This window comes from Chrysochloris asiatica, unplaced genomic scaffold, assembly GCF_000296735.1.
Source record: "Chrysochloris asiatica unplaced genomic scaffold, ChrAsi1.0 scaffold00343, whole genome shotgun sequence".
Classification (NCBI taxonomy): Eukaryota; Metazoa; Chordata; class Mammalia; order Afrosoricida; family Chrysochloridae; genus Chrysochloris; species Chrysochloris asiatica.
Genome location: NW_006408861.1, coordinates 2,014,151 through 2,030,402, shown reverse-complemented (window position 1 = coordinate 2,030,402; position 16,252 = coordinate 2,014,151). Strand labels below are relative to the sequence as shown.

At 38.5% G+C, this 16,252-nt stretch overlaps 1 protein-coding gene across 1 annotated transcript in view; it reads left to right on the top strand.

Annotated features, from left to right (window-relative positions):
- The window catches only part of SPTLC1 (serine palmitoyltransferase, long chain base subunit 1), a 94,739-nt gene that overhangs the window by 65,988 nt on the left and 12,499 nt on the right, over positions 1-16,252 (top strand). The window contains exons 11-13 of the mRNA XM_006875875.1: positions 32-128; positions 6,326-6,380; positions 14,143-14,260. Coding sequence (XP_006875937.1) covers positions 32-128; positions 6,326-6,380; positions 14,143-14,260 — 270 coding nt within the window. The remainder of the gene's footprint in view (positions 1-31; positions 129-6,325; positions 6,381-14,142; positions 14,261-16,252) is intronic.

Below are 16,252 nucleotides of genomic sequence, written 5' to 3'. Positions count from 1 at the left end.
GTATTTATATTGTGAACTGGTTTCTTTTCAGCGACTTTCTGGCCAGGGCTACTGCTTCTCAGCTTCATTACCTCCCCTGTTAGCTGCTGCTGCAATTGAGGCTCTCAACATTATGGAAGAGAATCCAGGTATATTCTTTTAAGCTAAGGAAATCAGTGAGTTCTCAGCTTATATTGTGTTACTGGTTTGCTTTCTGCAGAATTTAGCTAGAGGAAATTATTTATCAGCCAAAACTAGCTCTGAATTAAATCACTTGGCATTCTAAGAATAAAGTCACAGATGAAATTGTTCATGCCTTAGGATTCAGGGTAGAGCATCTCTCTTGTTCTGAGCTGGGACAAAAGCATGGCCATCTCCGTCTGGTGTTTGGAGATAATAAGAGGAAGAGGCTTCTCTTAAGAGTTCCCATTCATGGAAAAATATCACTTCTATCATTTGGTTATACTTGGGTGAGAAACTAGGCAAAGTATACAGCTTTTTGGTATACATCTAGAATTTTATAGCTTATATCTGATTTTCCCTTCAGCCTTTGAAGTAAGCCAAACCTGGTTTACTAGAACACTTCCTTGGTGGGCCTGTTCTTGTCCTGCTTTTAGCAGGTCTTTATGTTACAGATTTTGTGAAATGAAATTTGCAGGGTTCTATCTGGTGTGGCACTGTGGGTTAATGCACCAGACTGCAAAGCCATTTGAACTGCAAGGTCAGCGGTTCAAGCTCACCAGTTACTCCTCAGAAGCCCTATAGAGGGTTGCTATGGGTCGGAACTGACTCTGTGGCACTTAACAACAACAAACATCACTATATATCTTGGCTGAAAGCAGAGAATACCAGAAAGATGTTTACCTGTGCTTTATTGACTGCACAGAGGCTTTCATTTGTGTGGATCACGAAAAGCTATGAACACCATTGCAAAATATGAGTATTCAATTTCTATCGAAGAAGCCCCCGATAGAAGCAAGGGAGCACTTAATTGTGCTCATGAGGAATCTGTACATGGACCAAGAGGCAGATGTTAAAACAGAACATACAAACACTGAATGGTTTAAAATTAAGAAAGGTGTACTACAGGCTTGTATTCTTTCACCATACTTATTCAACCTGTATGCTGAGCAGATCATCCAAGAATCTGGGTTATGTAAAGAAAAATGTGGCATCAGGATTGGAAGAAGACTCATTAACAACCTGTGATATACAGATAATACAGCCTTGCTTGCTGAAGGTGAACAGGACTTAAAATATTGGTGAAAGTCAAAGACCACAGACTTCTGTATTGGTTGCATCTCAGTGTAAAGAAAACAAAAGTCCTCACCACTGAACCAATAAAAACATTCTTATCAACAGAGAAAAGACTGAAGTTGTCAAGGACTTCATTCTTCTTGATTCAACTATCAACACTCAATGGAAGCAGCAGTCAAGAAATCAAACAACATATTTATTGCATTCGGCAAATCTGCTGCACAAGACCTTTTGAAAGTGTTGAAGAGCAAAAATGTCAGCTTGAGGACTAAGGTGTGCCTGACCCAAGCCATGGTATTTTCAGTAACCTCGTATGCATGCGAAAGCTGGACAGTGAATAAAGAAGATCGTAGAAGAATTGATGCTTTTGAGTTGATGATGTTGGAGGAGAATATTGAAAGTGCCATGGGCTGCCAAGAGAACCAACAGATCTGTGTTGGAAGAAGTGCAGCAGAGTGCTCCTTAGAGGCCAGGATGGTCAAACCTCGTCTCTCATGCATCAGACATATTGTCAGGAGGGACCACTTGCTAGAGAAGGATATCATGTTTGGTAAGATGGAGGGTCAGAAACAAAGAGGAAGACCCCCAGCAAGATGGATTGGCAATATGGCAGCATCAGTAGACTGAAGCATGGCAAAAATTGTGAGGTTGGCCCAGGACCAGGCAGTGTTTCGTTCTGTTGTGCATAGGGTCACTATGAGTCAGTTCTGACTCTATGGCACCTAACAACAACAACATCATTTTATATGTGTGTGTGTGTGTGTGTGTGTGTGTGTGTGTGTATGGCATTGTGGGTTAATGCGCCAGACTGCAAAGTCATTTGAACTGCACTATCGGTGGTTCAAGTGCACCATCTGCTCCTCGGAAACCCTATACAGGGTTGCTATGGGTCGGAACCAACTAGGCAACACTTAACAACAACAACATGTATATGTATGTAAGTAAGTAATATATGTATGTATGTATGTAGATAGATAGATACATAGATATTGTTATTAGGTGCCATTTTGTCACTTCTGACTCATAGCAACCCTGTATAGGGTTTCTGAGGAGTGACTGGTGAGTTAGAACCACTGACCTTGCAGTTCAAACTGACCTTGAGGTCGAGTGCTTATCCTATAAGGCATACCAGGAATAAATATATGTATGTGCATACATAAAATGTCAACTCTTTTTTTTTTTAAGTCAGGTATTTGATAATGATGACTGAATAGTCATCATTAAGGAAATGCTATTCCATTTACTTTCGGTATTCCATAATACCGAATAATAGGAACAAATAAAAACCCTTACTGAAACTACATAAATAATGTAATGCCATATTTTGAAGATAAAGGAACCAGGGATCAGAAAAGTGACATAACTCAACTGCCTACTTGTGAAATCGTTGGCAAAAGATTTCCTAATTTCCAGACGATACCCCTTTTTCAGATGATGTACCTTTCTAACAAACAACTTCAATTTATATCTGTGTGAAATAGATACAAAGTTGTTAAACCAGAAATACGTTTTACAACAGAATAATTCAACATATCTTTGTACTCATTGCCTCTGCCCTCTTCCCAAAACTTGTTTGTTTTTATAATTGTAGTGAAATACAGCAAACCATTAGTCATTTCAACCAGTTTTATGTGTATAATTCAGTGACATTATTTATGTTCCTCGTGTGCCAACAAAAGATTTTAAACAAAATTTTTTTCTGAGCTTCTCTTTTTTATTTAAATATTCCAGGAGTAGTCTTCTATAAAGAAATGTGGGGGGAAATGAACTTGCTTTTCATTTTTTTAAAAGGAAGAAAATTTAAACTTTGAATAATTGTTTGCCTCCTTTCAAAGGATTTCATTTTACTATTCATTTACTGTACATTCAGTTTGAAGCCCAACTTTTTCTTATGAACAAAATTTTACTAGAACTCTTTTTAGCTAATGTTGCTGTTATTGCCATTGAATCTTTCCGACTCATAGCAACCCTATCTAGGATTTCCAGGGAGCAGCTGGTGGATTTGAACCATTGACTTTGCAGTTAGCATTCCAGTGTGTATCCTGCAGTGCCACACCAGAACTAACAGTCTGGTGAAAATTGCTTGGCTAGAATAAAAATTTTAATTATAGGTTAATAACTCAACCCAGGCAAAATAAAGTCAACTGTGAATTAAAATGTGGCTTTAGCTTTGATGGAAGCTAAAAACAAAGGGAGAAGCAGGCTATACCCAGTACGTCTTCAAAATTTTCTATAACTTGTAGGTGGGTATATGTGTGTACATTTTCATATCTATGTTTTCATATGACCTGACATTCCAATTATTGGAGGTGGCATTAGGTTTGTTTTTTAATTTTATTTTATTTTCCTTGAACAAAAGGAAACAGTATAAAATTTACTATAGTGTCTACTTTTTACAAAATTGTTTAGAGTCCAGAGATATTTATAATAGATTCATACCCTTTTATTCCTGATCCTCTTAGCCAGATTATCTGTAGATTCTTTTTACTTTTCTTTTTCTTTTTTAATGATATAATAGAGAGATCTAGAGTGAGCATTGACTTTTGTGTGATTGTTCCTGTTCTGGAATGCCAATAATTCTTATGTTATTCCTCTTCATGTTATCCAACATGAATCTTAGGCCTTCTTTGGATTTTTTTATCCTTTTTTATATTTGGTCTTCTATCTTAGTAGTGTTGAGAGATTTATCTTCTAGCTTCTATCTCTTCAGTTCTGTTCCTTTGTCCTTTCAATGTATTGTCCATTTCTGTTATTCTATTATTAATCGTTTGGACCTCTTTCTGTAGGTTTTGAATTGTTTCCAATGCTCTATCTATCTTATTTGATTGTTCCTGTAGCACTTTCCTGACTTCTTCATTATTTTTCTCACTGCATTGTATAGTGTTTTGATACCTTTTATAATCATTTTTAGGAATTCCTTCTCAGGCATTTCCAAAGCCTGCCCATCTTCTAGTATGGAGTGTAGGTCTCCTTCCAGCTCATTTGCCTCAGTCACTTTATCTCGTTTCTGGACATGTGCAGATACGGTCATCTGCTTCTGTTTTTTGGGCATCTTCAGGGGTCATGTGTGGACTTAATACTTAGATGGGTATGTATTTTGGTATTTTTTAATGCTTTCTGAAAGTTTCCAGGTAGATGTGATCAGGAAATAGGCTTCCGTTTTCACTTTTCTTCCTGAGAATTTTCAAGATAGCACTGTTGGTCGTTTTGATGTAACTTAGGAATTAATTTTTATCCTGTTTCCTCTTTTGTCTGCTTGTCCCGTTCCACAATCCCTGTTCAGGCCTTTTTTCTCGTTGGAAACAGTTCATGGCCGGCTGTGGCCGTTTGGTTTTAATTGGAAACTGTCTCTTTAAATTTCGAGGAGATCTGTGCGCGTGCGTAGTAGAGCCCTTCGAGGGTGGGGCTGGAGTGCCCACTAGCTCAGGCACCCCTGTAGTCACCAGAATTGAGGTGTGCAGATAGCAAGGGACCAAGGAACAGATACCAAAAGAAAAGAATGTCAACACCTTTATCTCGGTTCTGCCAGGCATCTGTGGCCACTCCGATCCTTCCCCCTCTTGGTCTCACCCAAGATGGCAGCTCCTGGAGCAGCCAAGCATCCCGGACTAGAAAGCAATGGATTTCTTGCTTCTGCCACAAATTCCCCCAGCTGTGAGCCTTCCAACCTTCTAAATATTCCTTTATTTGTGGTTCAGAGTTCTGGGACCATCCCCTGAGCCTGCTTGGTTGGGTATTCTGTGTTGTTGTTGGCGGAGCTCCTTTACTGAACTTCCACCCGATCCTCCATCTTGTTTGTTCTCTAGAGTGAGCATTGGCTTTTAACTTTTTATTGTGAATTGAGTGAAGGTTTACAGAGCACATCATCAGTTCCACAGTCAACAAATCACATACTTGGTTACATTTCAATAGTTGCAGTCCCCTCCATGTAACCAGTTATCCCACTTCCTCGGTGGTTCTTATTTCTGTTGCACTCCCCTTCTAACTCTTCTGAACTTTGTCCTTTGGTAAATGTTTTTCTTTTGATCTTGAATGGTTGACCATTCGAATCTACCACTTGGCTGAAAATTGAGCCAGCAGAGTGAATTCCATTCCAGACCTGAAGGGTGGTGAATGACCATAGTCTTTTTCTGACCAGTAAGCCAGTCTTTTTCTTTCTTTTATGAAACTTTTGAGTTTTATTCCACATTTTCTCCCACCCTATCTAGGATCCCTTTCAGAGGAATTGGTAGTAGTAGCAGCTGGGCACCATCTAGTTCTTACAGTCTCAGGGTCATGGAGACTGTAGTTTATGTGTTCCATTAGTCCATTGGCCTGATTCCAAGTGTCTTCAGTTTTTATCACTCCTTTCTTTTGCACATGGACCGACCAACCATTGCACATTAGATGGCTGCTCATGAACTTTTAAGATCCCAAATCACTACTCACCAAAGTAGGCTATAGAACATTGTCTTTGTGAAGCTTGTATGCCAGTTGACCATGGTGTTCCCTGAGTGTTCCCTGCAGTTGGTTGCCTCAAGGTGTATGGTAATGTTTAAGAAGTTTTCATCATTTTGGCCCCTGTGTCATCCATGGACTGCAAACCTCAAGGTCGGCAGTTCAAAACTACCAGCTGCTCCTCGAAAACCCTATACAGGGTTGCTATGAGTCAGAACTGCCTCAGCGGCACTTAACACCACCACAACGTGGTCTACCACATCCATTGGTATGTTTGCAGCAAAAGTAAATATCCATGTATAAATACTGTCTTTCAAATCCATATATATGTGTGGGTATACTTGCACTCTCCCTCCCATACCCATTCAACCTGTGTATCTGTCCATGTGTCTACCTGTAGATTCTTAACAGAGTAAGGGTCACTGTTTTGCTTGGAAGATATTATCTCAGATTTTGCTGAAAGTAGACCAGCAAGCACCTGTTCCTAAGGGCCAAAGATGAATGCTTTCAGGCCTGGTTACAAGTTATTAATATATGGAAGGATTTGCCACATTTTAAACTGATAAGCTTGAGCTACATATTTGAGAATATTTTTAGATTAATTGTACAAATGTTCCAATCAAAATTTTTTTGTTTTATTTTTTTCATTCAGGCATATTTGCAGTATTGAAGGAAAAATGCATACAGATTCATAAAGCTTTACAAGGGTAAGTTTTATGTATTTTCCACCAATTTAAAGCTTATCTGCATCACATTGAAGAACTAGTGAAAACCTCTTTGGTTTTGAGAACATTTGATAGGCTCAAGTCAGTTTGATTGACTTGAAACTAAGAAACGAAAAAGTGCTTCACTCAAATTGGTATATTTGTGTAAAACCTTATCTGTTTTGCTGTTATTTTAAAGGATTAAGGATTTGTTTTGTAAAAATTATGTAACAAGCTCATTAATAAAATATTATAGCACTAGAGAAGATACAAATATGGAGGTAGCAACTCACCTAAAATCTTAACCATTAGAAATAGACTGGGTAAACACTGGAGAATCTCTCCCATCTACCCAGATAGAATTTAGTTATATAATTAAATTGTTGGGTTCATACTATGTTACTTTTTAATAAATTACTAAATTCTGTTTTATTTAAATTAACACCAGAAAAAGGAACAAGTGAAATTGAAGTGTACATTATGAAAGTTTTTGTTTTGTTTTTTTAAACTATAAAAAGGTAGCTCTTTAAGATTCCTCTAGAGTTGAGGAAATTTTGAGGCAGGTTTCTGGTCTTAAAGAATATGATCTTACATTGCCCCAGCTATGTATTTTTCCCTCCTTAATATCAAACATAAGGAGCTCTGGTAGCGTAATGGTTACAAATCAGGCTGTGAACCTCAGGGTCAGTTCAAAACTACCAGCTCTTCCACGGGAGAAAGATGAGGCTTTCTGCTCCCGTAAAGATTTGCAGCCTCGGAAACCCTGTACAGGGTAGATATGAGTTGGAACCAACTCCACGGCACATAACAACAACAATATCAAACATATTTTTTGGTCATGAAAGTCCATCTCTTTATTACCAGACAGGGAACCTAGAGACTTTATGAAAAGAAAAGAAGAGTTGCTCAATGAGTAGATCACAGCTGTTCCAGATAAAGGAGTAATGAAAGTTCTGGGTGTGTCCATATAATGGTAACAAAAGTTCCTGTATGATTTATAGCAGAGATATTCTTTGTATTGGTTTCAGTACATTGGTTGCATGAAATATTCATGCACTAACATTCCCATGGCATATTGGAGTCACTGTAAATTCATGACCACCATCCTCAATGCCCTTCACTCTGTTGGGTAGTGTTTATGTTCCTTTTTAGTTTAGTGTTCCACTTTCCCCAACTGTTTCACGCTGTTTGTTTTCTCCCCATTCTTTAGCCCTCTGTATTTACTCCACCCACCTTCAGCTGATATCCTTGCTTCATGATGTCACCTGGGAACACTCAAATCTATACACATACAGGAATCGACCAAATCTAAACCAGTTTTCCCTCCTGTGACAGCTGAAGAGTCTGTAAGAGGTTTCTTATGGACTAAGTGCTTTTGGTTTTCTCCTCTCCTTTGTCATCACTCCTGAGACATTTTACCAGCAATCACACTCTCCTCTGTCATTTTAAATCCCCCTCCCATGCCCCTACGTTTCCCTCTAGCAGTTACCTCATGTCTCTGCTTCCCTTTAAACTTTTCAAGAGCTGTTTGTTTTCTCCACATCTTTATATCTCATGTACTCTTGAAACTACTGAAATTTGGCATCTACCCATATGCTTTACCCAAATTGTTTCTGTAGAGGTCACCAGTGACCTTGGTTAGTCCATTGATCACTGTTAGCACCTTTGGCCACTCCTTCCTTCCTGAGGTTCTTTACTTGAAATTTGCTACACCACACTTCTGGTTTATCGTCTTCCTCTTTGGATTACTTTACCTTGGTCTCCTTTGCAGGCTTTCTTTCAGGGCTTAGTCCTAGTCCTCTGTCCTTGTTTGTTATCTACTTGAAGAATTGCCTTCTTCCCTCCATCATTTCATAACACCTATATAATGTGGGGGTAGCATGGTGGCTATATTAATCACTAGAATGTAAACCACAAGATCAGTGGATCAAACTGACCCGCTGCTTTGTAGAAGAAATATGAGGCTTTCTGCTCCCACAGGATTTACTGCATCAGAAAACCTATACAGGGTCACTATGAATCGGAACTGACTCAACAACACTTAACAGCAACAACAGTATAATATGTTGTAAGAAGCCTTGGTGGTATAATGGGTTTAAGTTGGGCTGCTAACCTCAAGGTAGGCAGTTCAAACCAACCAGCCACCCCACGTGAGAAAGATGAGGCTTTCTGCTCCCTTAAACGTTTAGTCTCGGAAACCCTATGGAGCAGTTCTCCTCTGTCCATTACGAGTCACTGTGAGTCAAAATCCATTCGATGGTAATGGTGGTATAATACGTTGTGTCTCTAATCTATACCATTCCAGGCGCTCCAGGTTTCACATTCAGTTGCCTACTCAGGTCTACATTTGCATGCATCCACAGTCAGTTCACACTAACCACTTAGAATGTGTAGGAGCAAATGCAGGAATCCAGACAGAACAGTAAACCAAAAGCAAGGAGAGTCCAGTGTTATAAGAGGCATGAGAGGGAGGGAATCCAGTAAAATAGGGCCAGGTAAATGGAAACTAGGCCATTCAGATCTTGTAGGCCAAGGCAAGAGCCTTGTGTCCCGTATTCTCAAATAATAAACCATGGTCTGGTTTTGAGCAAAGGAATGATATAATGTGTATTAATTTATATCTGCACAAAATTACTTTTACTATAGTATGAAAAACTAGATTATGTGATGGAAAAGACAGAAGCAAGGAGACCAGATAGGCCATTGTTGTAATGATGCAGCCAAAGATGATGGTGACTCTGAACTTCATAGTAGCAGAGAAGGGCTTGGAGTCTAGAAAAAGATACATTTTTTGAAGATAAAACCAGCTACGTTCATATGTGGAGTGAATGAGAAAGAGAAAACTAAAGGTTGATCTTTACTCAAGCTTTAGACTCTGGTTTTATTAGTGTATCTGTTCTTGCTACCATATATGTTATTGCCATATATGTTTTGAAGAAATTTCAAGTTCCTCCAAAACTATTGCTGGAGTTTTCATTGGAATTGCATTAAATTATCTGATTAATTTGAAAGGTATTACAATTCATGAGCATGATCTCTCCACTTACTTTAATTTTCTTTTGTGTCCTTTAATGGAGAAAGATGAGGCTTTCTACTGCCTTAAAGATTTAGAGCTTCAGAAACCCTGTACAGGGTCGTTCTGAGTTGGAACTGACTCCACAGCACATAACCACCATCATCTCTGAGAGTACATGATGTTTGAAGAAAATTATTTTGTGTACAAGTTTAAAACGGCCAAAATTTACATAGAAAATAAGTTTTGAAAGTATATGGCATGTTTCTACAGTAGTAAAAGAACTAATCTAGAAGGTTCCCTCACATTCCAGAAGCCCTAGATTCAATGATTCCATGATACAAATCTGAAGCCCAGTTTACTGAGAGATTTTAGCATGGCATGTACATTTCAAGAAAGGGCACACTAATTAATGATGCATGCAGATTATTTGAAAGGCAGGTGAGTAGCATCCAGCACCTAGCAAAGTGCATGGCACATGATAGTCATTCAGGAAAAACATGGAGAGTCCTGAACTGGAGGAATCAAATACACTGCTAACACTTTTTGTGTTGGTTTCATTCTTAGGAACAAAGAGATTTTCTAGGTGAAACAATCTACTTAGCTTAATTTCAAATTGGCATGTGACATCATTCAAGTCCTAGGAGATAAATCAGAAAACATACAGTATTTTCATGGTTGGATAAAATATGCTTTAAAGGAACCTGGTTAAATCATATGTCATATAATTCTCATGACCTCTGTTGTAATCATTTGAAAACAACCCCCCAAAAAACATGTCTTCTTTGAAGCAACAGATTTAAACTTATGCTGGTGATCAAAATATAAAATTGTTTATGTTAGCTCATCCCCATAATTTGTGAAAACACAAGATGATACAAACTCAAAATTTACATAATAAGTAAGGAAAAAATACAATTTTTTGTAGTAAGTAAGTAGCCCAAGAAGAAAATATATGTCTGTGAAGGAAACAAACATGGCCAATAATAGAATCTAAGACAGAGCAGACACTCCTCTAGATTGGATGGTGAGGGAAACCCCTCTAAGAATGTAACTGGAACCATGACTGGGTCATGGTGAGTACAGGCAGAGGAAGCACTCTGGGCAAAGCCCTTGGGGTGAAGGTAATGGAGCCGAGTAGGCTTGCTAGTAGAGGGCTGAGCATGACCTGTGCTTTTCTGTGAAATGAGCTACAGAGACCATCTCCCAGGAGCAAGGTGCCTTCCATCCAGTGATTGGCTCCCAGAAGCAGCATTGTAGTGGCTTCTCCTAGAATAGGACGCACCACCCGAGTCTGTATTGGTACCTTTTGTTGTCAAAATTGGAATACCAGAGCTAGGAAGTGAAGACTGAGAAATCACTATTGGGGTTGCAAATTGGAGGAGTTTGTGACCATAACAAGAGCGTTTTTAGTGAATTGATGAAGACTGAAGACTGAGTGACATGGCTTTAAGAACAAATGCTGTATATGAAGGTCTACTATAAACAAATACACAGTTAAAAGGTCTCATTTTGAAGCATTCAACAAGATTCTAAGATTTACAACTATTAGGGTCAATAAAACCATGCCGAAGTCACCACTGCAAAGCACTAATAATGTCAACAGAACCCACTGTGCTGAAGTATTCACCTCTATCTTTGGAAAGCCAAGAAATGGCACTTGCAACACCAAATCTCGTAGCAGAGCCTGGTAATAGGACCCATGAGCAGCATGAAAAGTGCAAATAGAAAGAGTGAAAAACTAGGGTCCAAGGATTCTGATGATCTCTCCAAAGACCATCAAATTAGAAGTATTAGAAGTAATATTAAAGAAGACTTTGATAACATTATAGCCATTATCGCAGCTCTTAACATAAGCTTAACATCTTTGAATATAAAGATTGATAAGCTGTTGTCCCATGTCACCTTCCTAACCCTACAGACGTTAACAGGCACTCCTGTGTTTATGCCAGTCACTCCATCAGAATCAAATCCACCTCCAACTTCTATGACTAAGCCTTTTTGTCACACGCCTACTGCTGCTTCTGAAAATACCAGTGGCTGATTTTCAAGATGCTCATCTTTTCCCCCGCGGAACTGCTGGTAGTTTCGAACTGCTGGCCTTGAGATTAGCAGCCCAATTTATAACAACTACACTACCAGAGCTCCTTTAGTTTTATATAGTTATACAACTTAAAGCAATTTCTTTGGTCTGCAAACAATCATAGGCTTTTTGCTATGATGAATGTAAATCTGTTTCCTAACTTCTAGAGGTCCTACCATTGTCATCAGCGTATCTATAACAGCATGCATGCACACAACGTAGCTACTGCTGCAGTCAGTGGACCAATGACTCTATCCTGATGAGTGGATTCATTCATCTCTTGCTGTCATGCCACAAGCTCTCTACAATGACCTGCTCAGTGTCAGCAAGTTACACTATATTTCAAGTCTCCCCAGAAATGAACCTCATAATACAAACATCAGTCAATGTGGATACCACCATTTATAACACAGAGTGGCCAAGTGCCATCTTCCAGAGATTCTTACAAATGGCCAGTATTACCTACATATGATGACCTTACTGACTATACCTAAGACCTCATACCAACTCCCAAGAAGTATTGCATCCTTCCTGCTGCAAATACTTCCAATCTGACTAAACCCCTGATTCACTGGGTATTAACTGCTTCCATATTCCACTCTGCTTCGTTGACTTAAGAATCTGCATATTGATCAGTACAACAAGAAGTCATGCTCCATTTAGTTCAGCCAGTACCAACCTATGTTCTAAGATTGTGAAGCAAAGTTAAGTATCAAGGAGTTTCTTTAAGTTGTTGTTTCTGTTTACTGTAGTAAAAGCCCCATTGTACATTTAAGGTCTGAGCTCCCATTCCAACTTCACTATTTATGTACTATCTGTGTGACCTTGAAAAAACCACTTCATCTACCTAAGCTAGTGCTTCAACAGGCATGCCAGCCTTCCTTCATACATAATAGATATAAACTGACTTTGTATTTTGAAAATATGTAAATAAGAGGAATTTTTGTCACTGTTAATTTTTTATTTTATTCTCTAGACATGTTGGAGGGTAGTTATGTCATACATATTTATTCAACAAGTAAGTATTGATTACAGTGAGGTTTCTATCGTTAAAAAGTGATTGTTGTTGTTGTTATGTGCCGTCGAGTCGGTTTCGACCCATAGCGACCCTGAATAGGGTTTCCGAGGCTGTAAATCTTTACGGGAGCATATCGCCTCATCTTTCTCCCGCGGAGCAGCTGGTAGTTTCGAACTGCTGACCTTCCGATTCGCAGCCCGATTCGTAACCACTACGCTACCAGAGCTCCTAAAAAGTGATTAAGTAGATTTAAAAGGCTCTACCCTCCTGAAGGAGCCCTGGTATGGCACTGTGTGTTAATGCACCAGACTGCAAAGCATTTGAACTGCAAGGTCGGCAGTTCAAGTTCACCAACTGCTCCTCGGAAACCCTATACAGGGTTACTATGGGTCGGAATCAGTTCAACGGCACTTAACAACAACTGCCCTCCTGAAGCTCAGATTCTACGACATGAAATAGACATTAGTTGAACCAATTATAAATGAAGGTCATTTCAGACACCTACACATGTGATGATAAGAAATTTTCCTCTATGTGGGCATTCTTTGAGAATTGAGTGGTGATTGGGAACTGGAATAAAAACATTTCAAGAAAGGAAACAGCTCTGAGTTATTAAAGGATAGAAAGAAAGTCAATGGAAGGAACAAAGTGAGCCAGAATTAGAATGAAAGGAAATCTTAGATGTTACTTACTTGAAAGGTCCTCTTTGTATTCCAGTCCCTAGACCATTTTGAACATCCATGCTTTGCATTTCTATTGTAGCCTTCCTTTTTTAACATCATACTTACTTGCAGTTATTTAATTATCTGTTCCTCTTATTAAATTCTGTTTTTAAAGAAAGCCAGGAATATTTTTTTCTTGATCCTCATTGTATGCCCAGTATCCAGAACAACTTAGCTACTACTGAATGCAGACAGTTATTTGATGAAATAGATATGTTTATCAGTTAATAAAACATTGTATCAAGGTCAACTAGGTTTATGATTTACAGAATATCTAGTCTAGTGTGCTTTCACTCCTTATACCTTCATTAAGAGGAAGTGATCCTTATAATATCTAACAAATATCTTCTGTTTTAAAGATTACAGATATATAGGTATTGATTTCTTAACTTCAATTCTCTTGCTCTTTGACAACCAAGATACATATGGCAAGATGACTGGTTCCATAGAACTTGAGAGGATTCTAGCTAAAAATGCAACAAGCCTATGTGGAAATTTATGCAGAAGTTAACCCTATCTTGTTGTATTATCAAGTTCTCATAAAAACAAGTGTGGAGAAAAAGTAAATATAAAGGACATATGAATGGAGATGAAAGGAAATACTGAGTTGTATATTTCTTCAAGCAAATAAGAAATGATGTTGAGATTTGAATGTAATGCAAAAAGTTTTTGTTTCCTAGTTGCTACCAGCTCATCAGCTTAATGTTAATCCTTTAATAATTCATTTTAGAGTTCACATATTTATATAATAAATTCACTTTTTCAGCAAAAAAAAGAAAGGAAATCCACTACAGTTGCTACGTGTTTCCAGAAAAGTCACATTTTTCTGTTGCATACAGCAAGCACTTAAGAGTTACTTAAATGTCAGCTACCTTTGACAGGGGATTTATGTATATGTGTGTGTGCGTGTGTGTGTGTCCTTTTTTCAGCATTTCTGGCTTAAAAGTAGTGGGGGAGTCATTTTCTCCTGCGTTTCACCTGCAACTCGAAAAGAGCACTGGGTCTCGAGAAGAAGATGTCAGACTACTTCAGGAAATTGTAAATCAAGTAAGTATCTAGTTTTGTTGTTTTTAATTGAGTCAAACATCATTTTTAAGAAAGACCTCTTTGCTTCCAGTAGCATAGTGGTTACGAATCAGGCTGTGAACCTTAAGGTCAGCAGTTCGAAACTACCAGCTGTTCTGTGGGAGAAAGATGAGGCTTTCTGCTACCATAAAGATTTACAGCCTCGGAAACCCTATACAGGGTCGCTATGAGTTGGAACTGACTCCACGGCACATAACCACCACAACTCTTCTCACATGAACTTGTTCTCAGGCTCATGCTCCTCCCTAATGTCCAGCTTGGGCCCAGTCAGGTTTATAAAATGTCTTTAAGGACTGCCTCTGGTTTTCTGATTAGGTCACCAATGCTTTTGTACTCTGTGCCACAGTGTGTTTAAATAATAAACCTTATTTATGCCCTGAATAATTCATTTGCTTGCCATCTATAAAGCCAGGCTGTCATAGATTTTAATTGACACTACTGGGCTGCTCCTGATCTGGAAGTTAGTCCCCACTAGGGTTTAGAATCAGTTTATTCGCTCTCCTTCATATATCAACAAAATGGAGTCCTGAAATGACTCTTGTAATCCAAATGGGAGAAGAAAAAAAACTTGTGTACCTAAATGACAGGTTTGTTTCTTGTTTTTTTCTGCTGAAGTTGTTTTTCAGTACTAGTTATAGCTTTGGTGCTGTTGTTAAGTGCTGTTGAGTCGATTCCAACCCATAGCGACCCTATATAGGGTTTTCAAGGAGCAGCTAGTGAGCTTGAACCACCAACCTTGCAGTTCAAACGACTTTGCAGTCTGACGCATTAGCCCACAATGCCACACCAGGACTTAACTAAGAAATGCATTGCTATGAAAAGCCATGTGTCCTTTTCTATTTGGTAGAACTGCATGTTTTCAAGTACTTCCCTTCTGACTTTGCTCTGTGCACTTGGAACAAATGTAATAAAGTGTCACTGCCCACTGTAAACACACCTCCTCTGCAATGAGATTTCTTTTTACTTGTATCTAAATACGTGTCACATGTACTTTATAATAAAAATATGTATGATTCTGTTTACACAGCCTGCTGAGTAGAGTCTTACAGTAAGAAGGAGCCGCCATCCCTCAGTGCCTTCTCCAGGCCTGGCCTGTGTTCCTGTGTTCAGGTGTCCAGGTGTCAGTTCTAGTCTACAGGCACATGGCTGTTACGTATGGACTCCTCTGGTATCAAGCCTGCCTCCACCACCCTGTATCCTACAATGTTTGAACCACATAGTCTGCAATGGCAGACTCAGAGAGAGCTTTATGCACTGTGTGGCCTTCTGGAGTCCGTTATATTCATAAAACCAAACACAGAATGAGAGATTCCTAATTAAGAAAATGTGTCAAATTATGAATTAAGAGGAATAATTCTTGGCTGCTTGGTAAGGAAATGTCACAGATATCTCCTCAGGCACAGAATTGCAAACTTGAAAAATGTCAGACACTCTTTAAAGGGAGAAACATCCCATATATCCCTTTTATTGTCTGGGTGTTTTATTGTAGTGATATTTAAATATGTGCAAACATAAAAGTAAGGACAATATTCCTATAATTGGAGTTCCTGCACAAATTAATACAAAACAAATTTGGAATACATACTAAATGGATAAGCCAGTAAAATTCAAATTAATTCCATTACCTGAATGTGACACATGAGTTTTTTAGTTGTTTTTTATTTTTTTTATTGATTGTTGCAGAGTTGGTCCTTGTAGCAGGTGTCTGAGGTAGGGAACAAAACACTCTTCTGCAACCTTCATTTGTAAGAAGGAAGGAGAAATTTTACCATTTATTTGCATAATTACACCTTCTGTCTTAAAAATAGCTATTGGCAACCTTGAAATCTTTTTTACTCTTACTTCTTCTTCCTCTTCCTTTCCCCAAATATTGGATGGCAAGAAAAAAATTGTGGTATTAGAACTCTTGTTTAAGCATTATAAAATTGAGAGGTTTTGCTCAGTTTATATTGA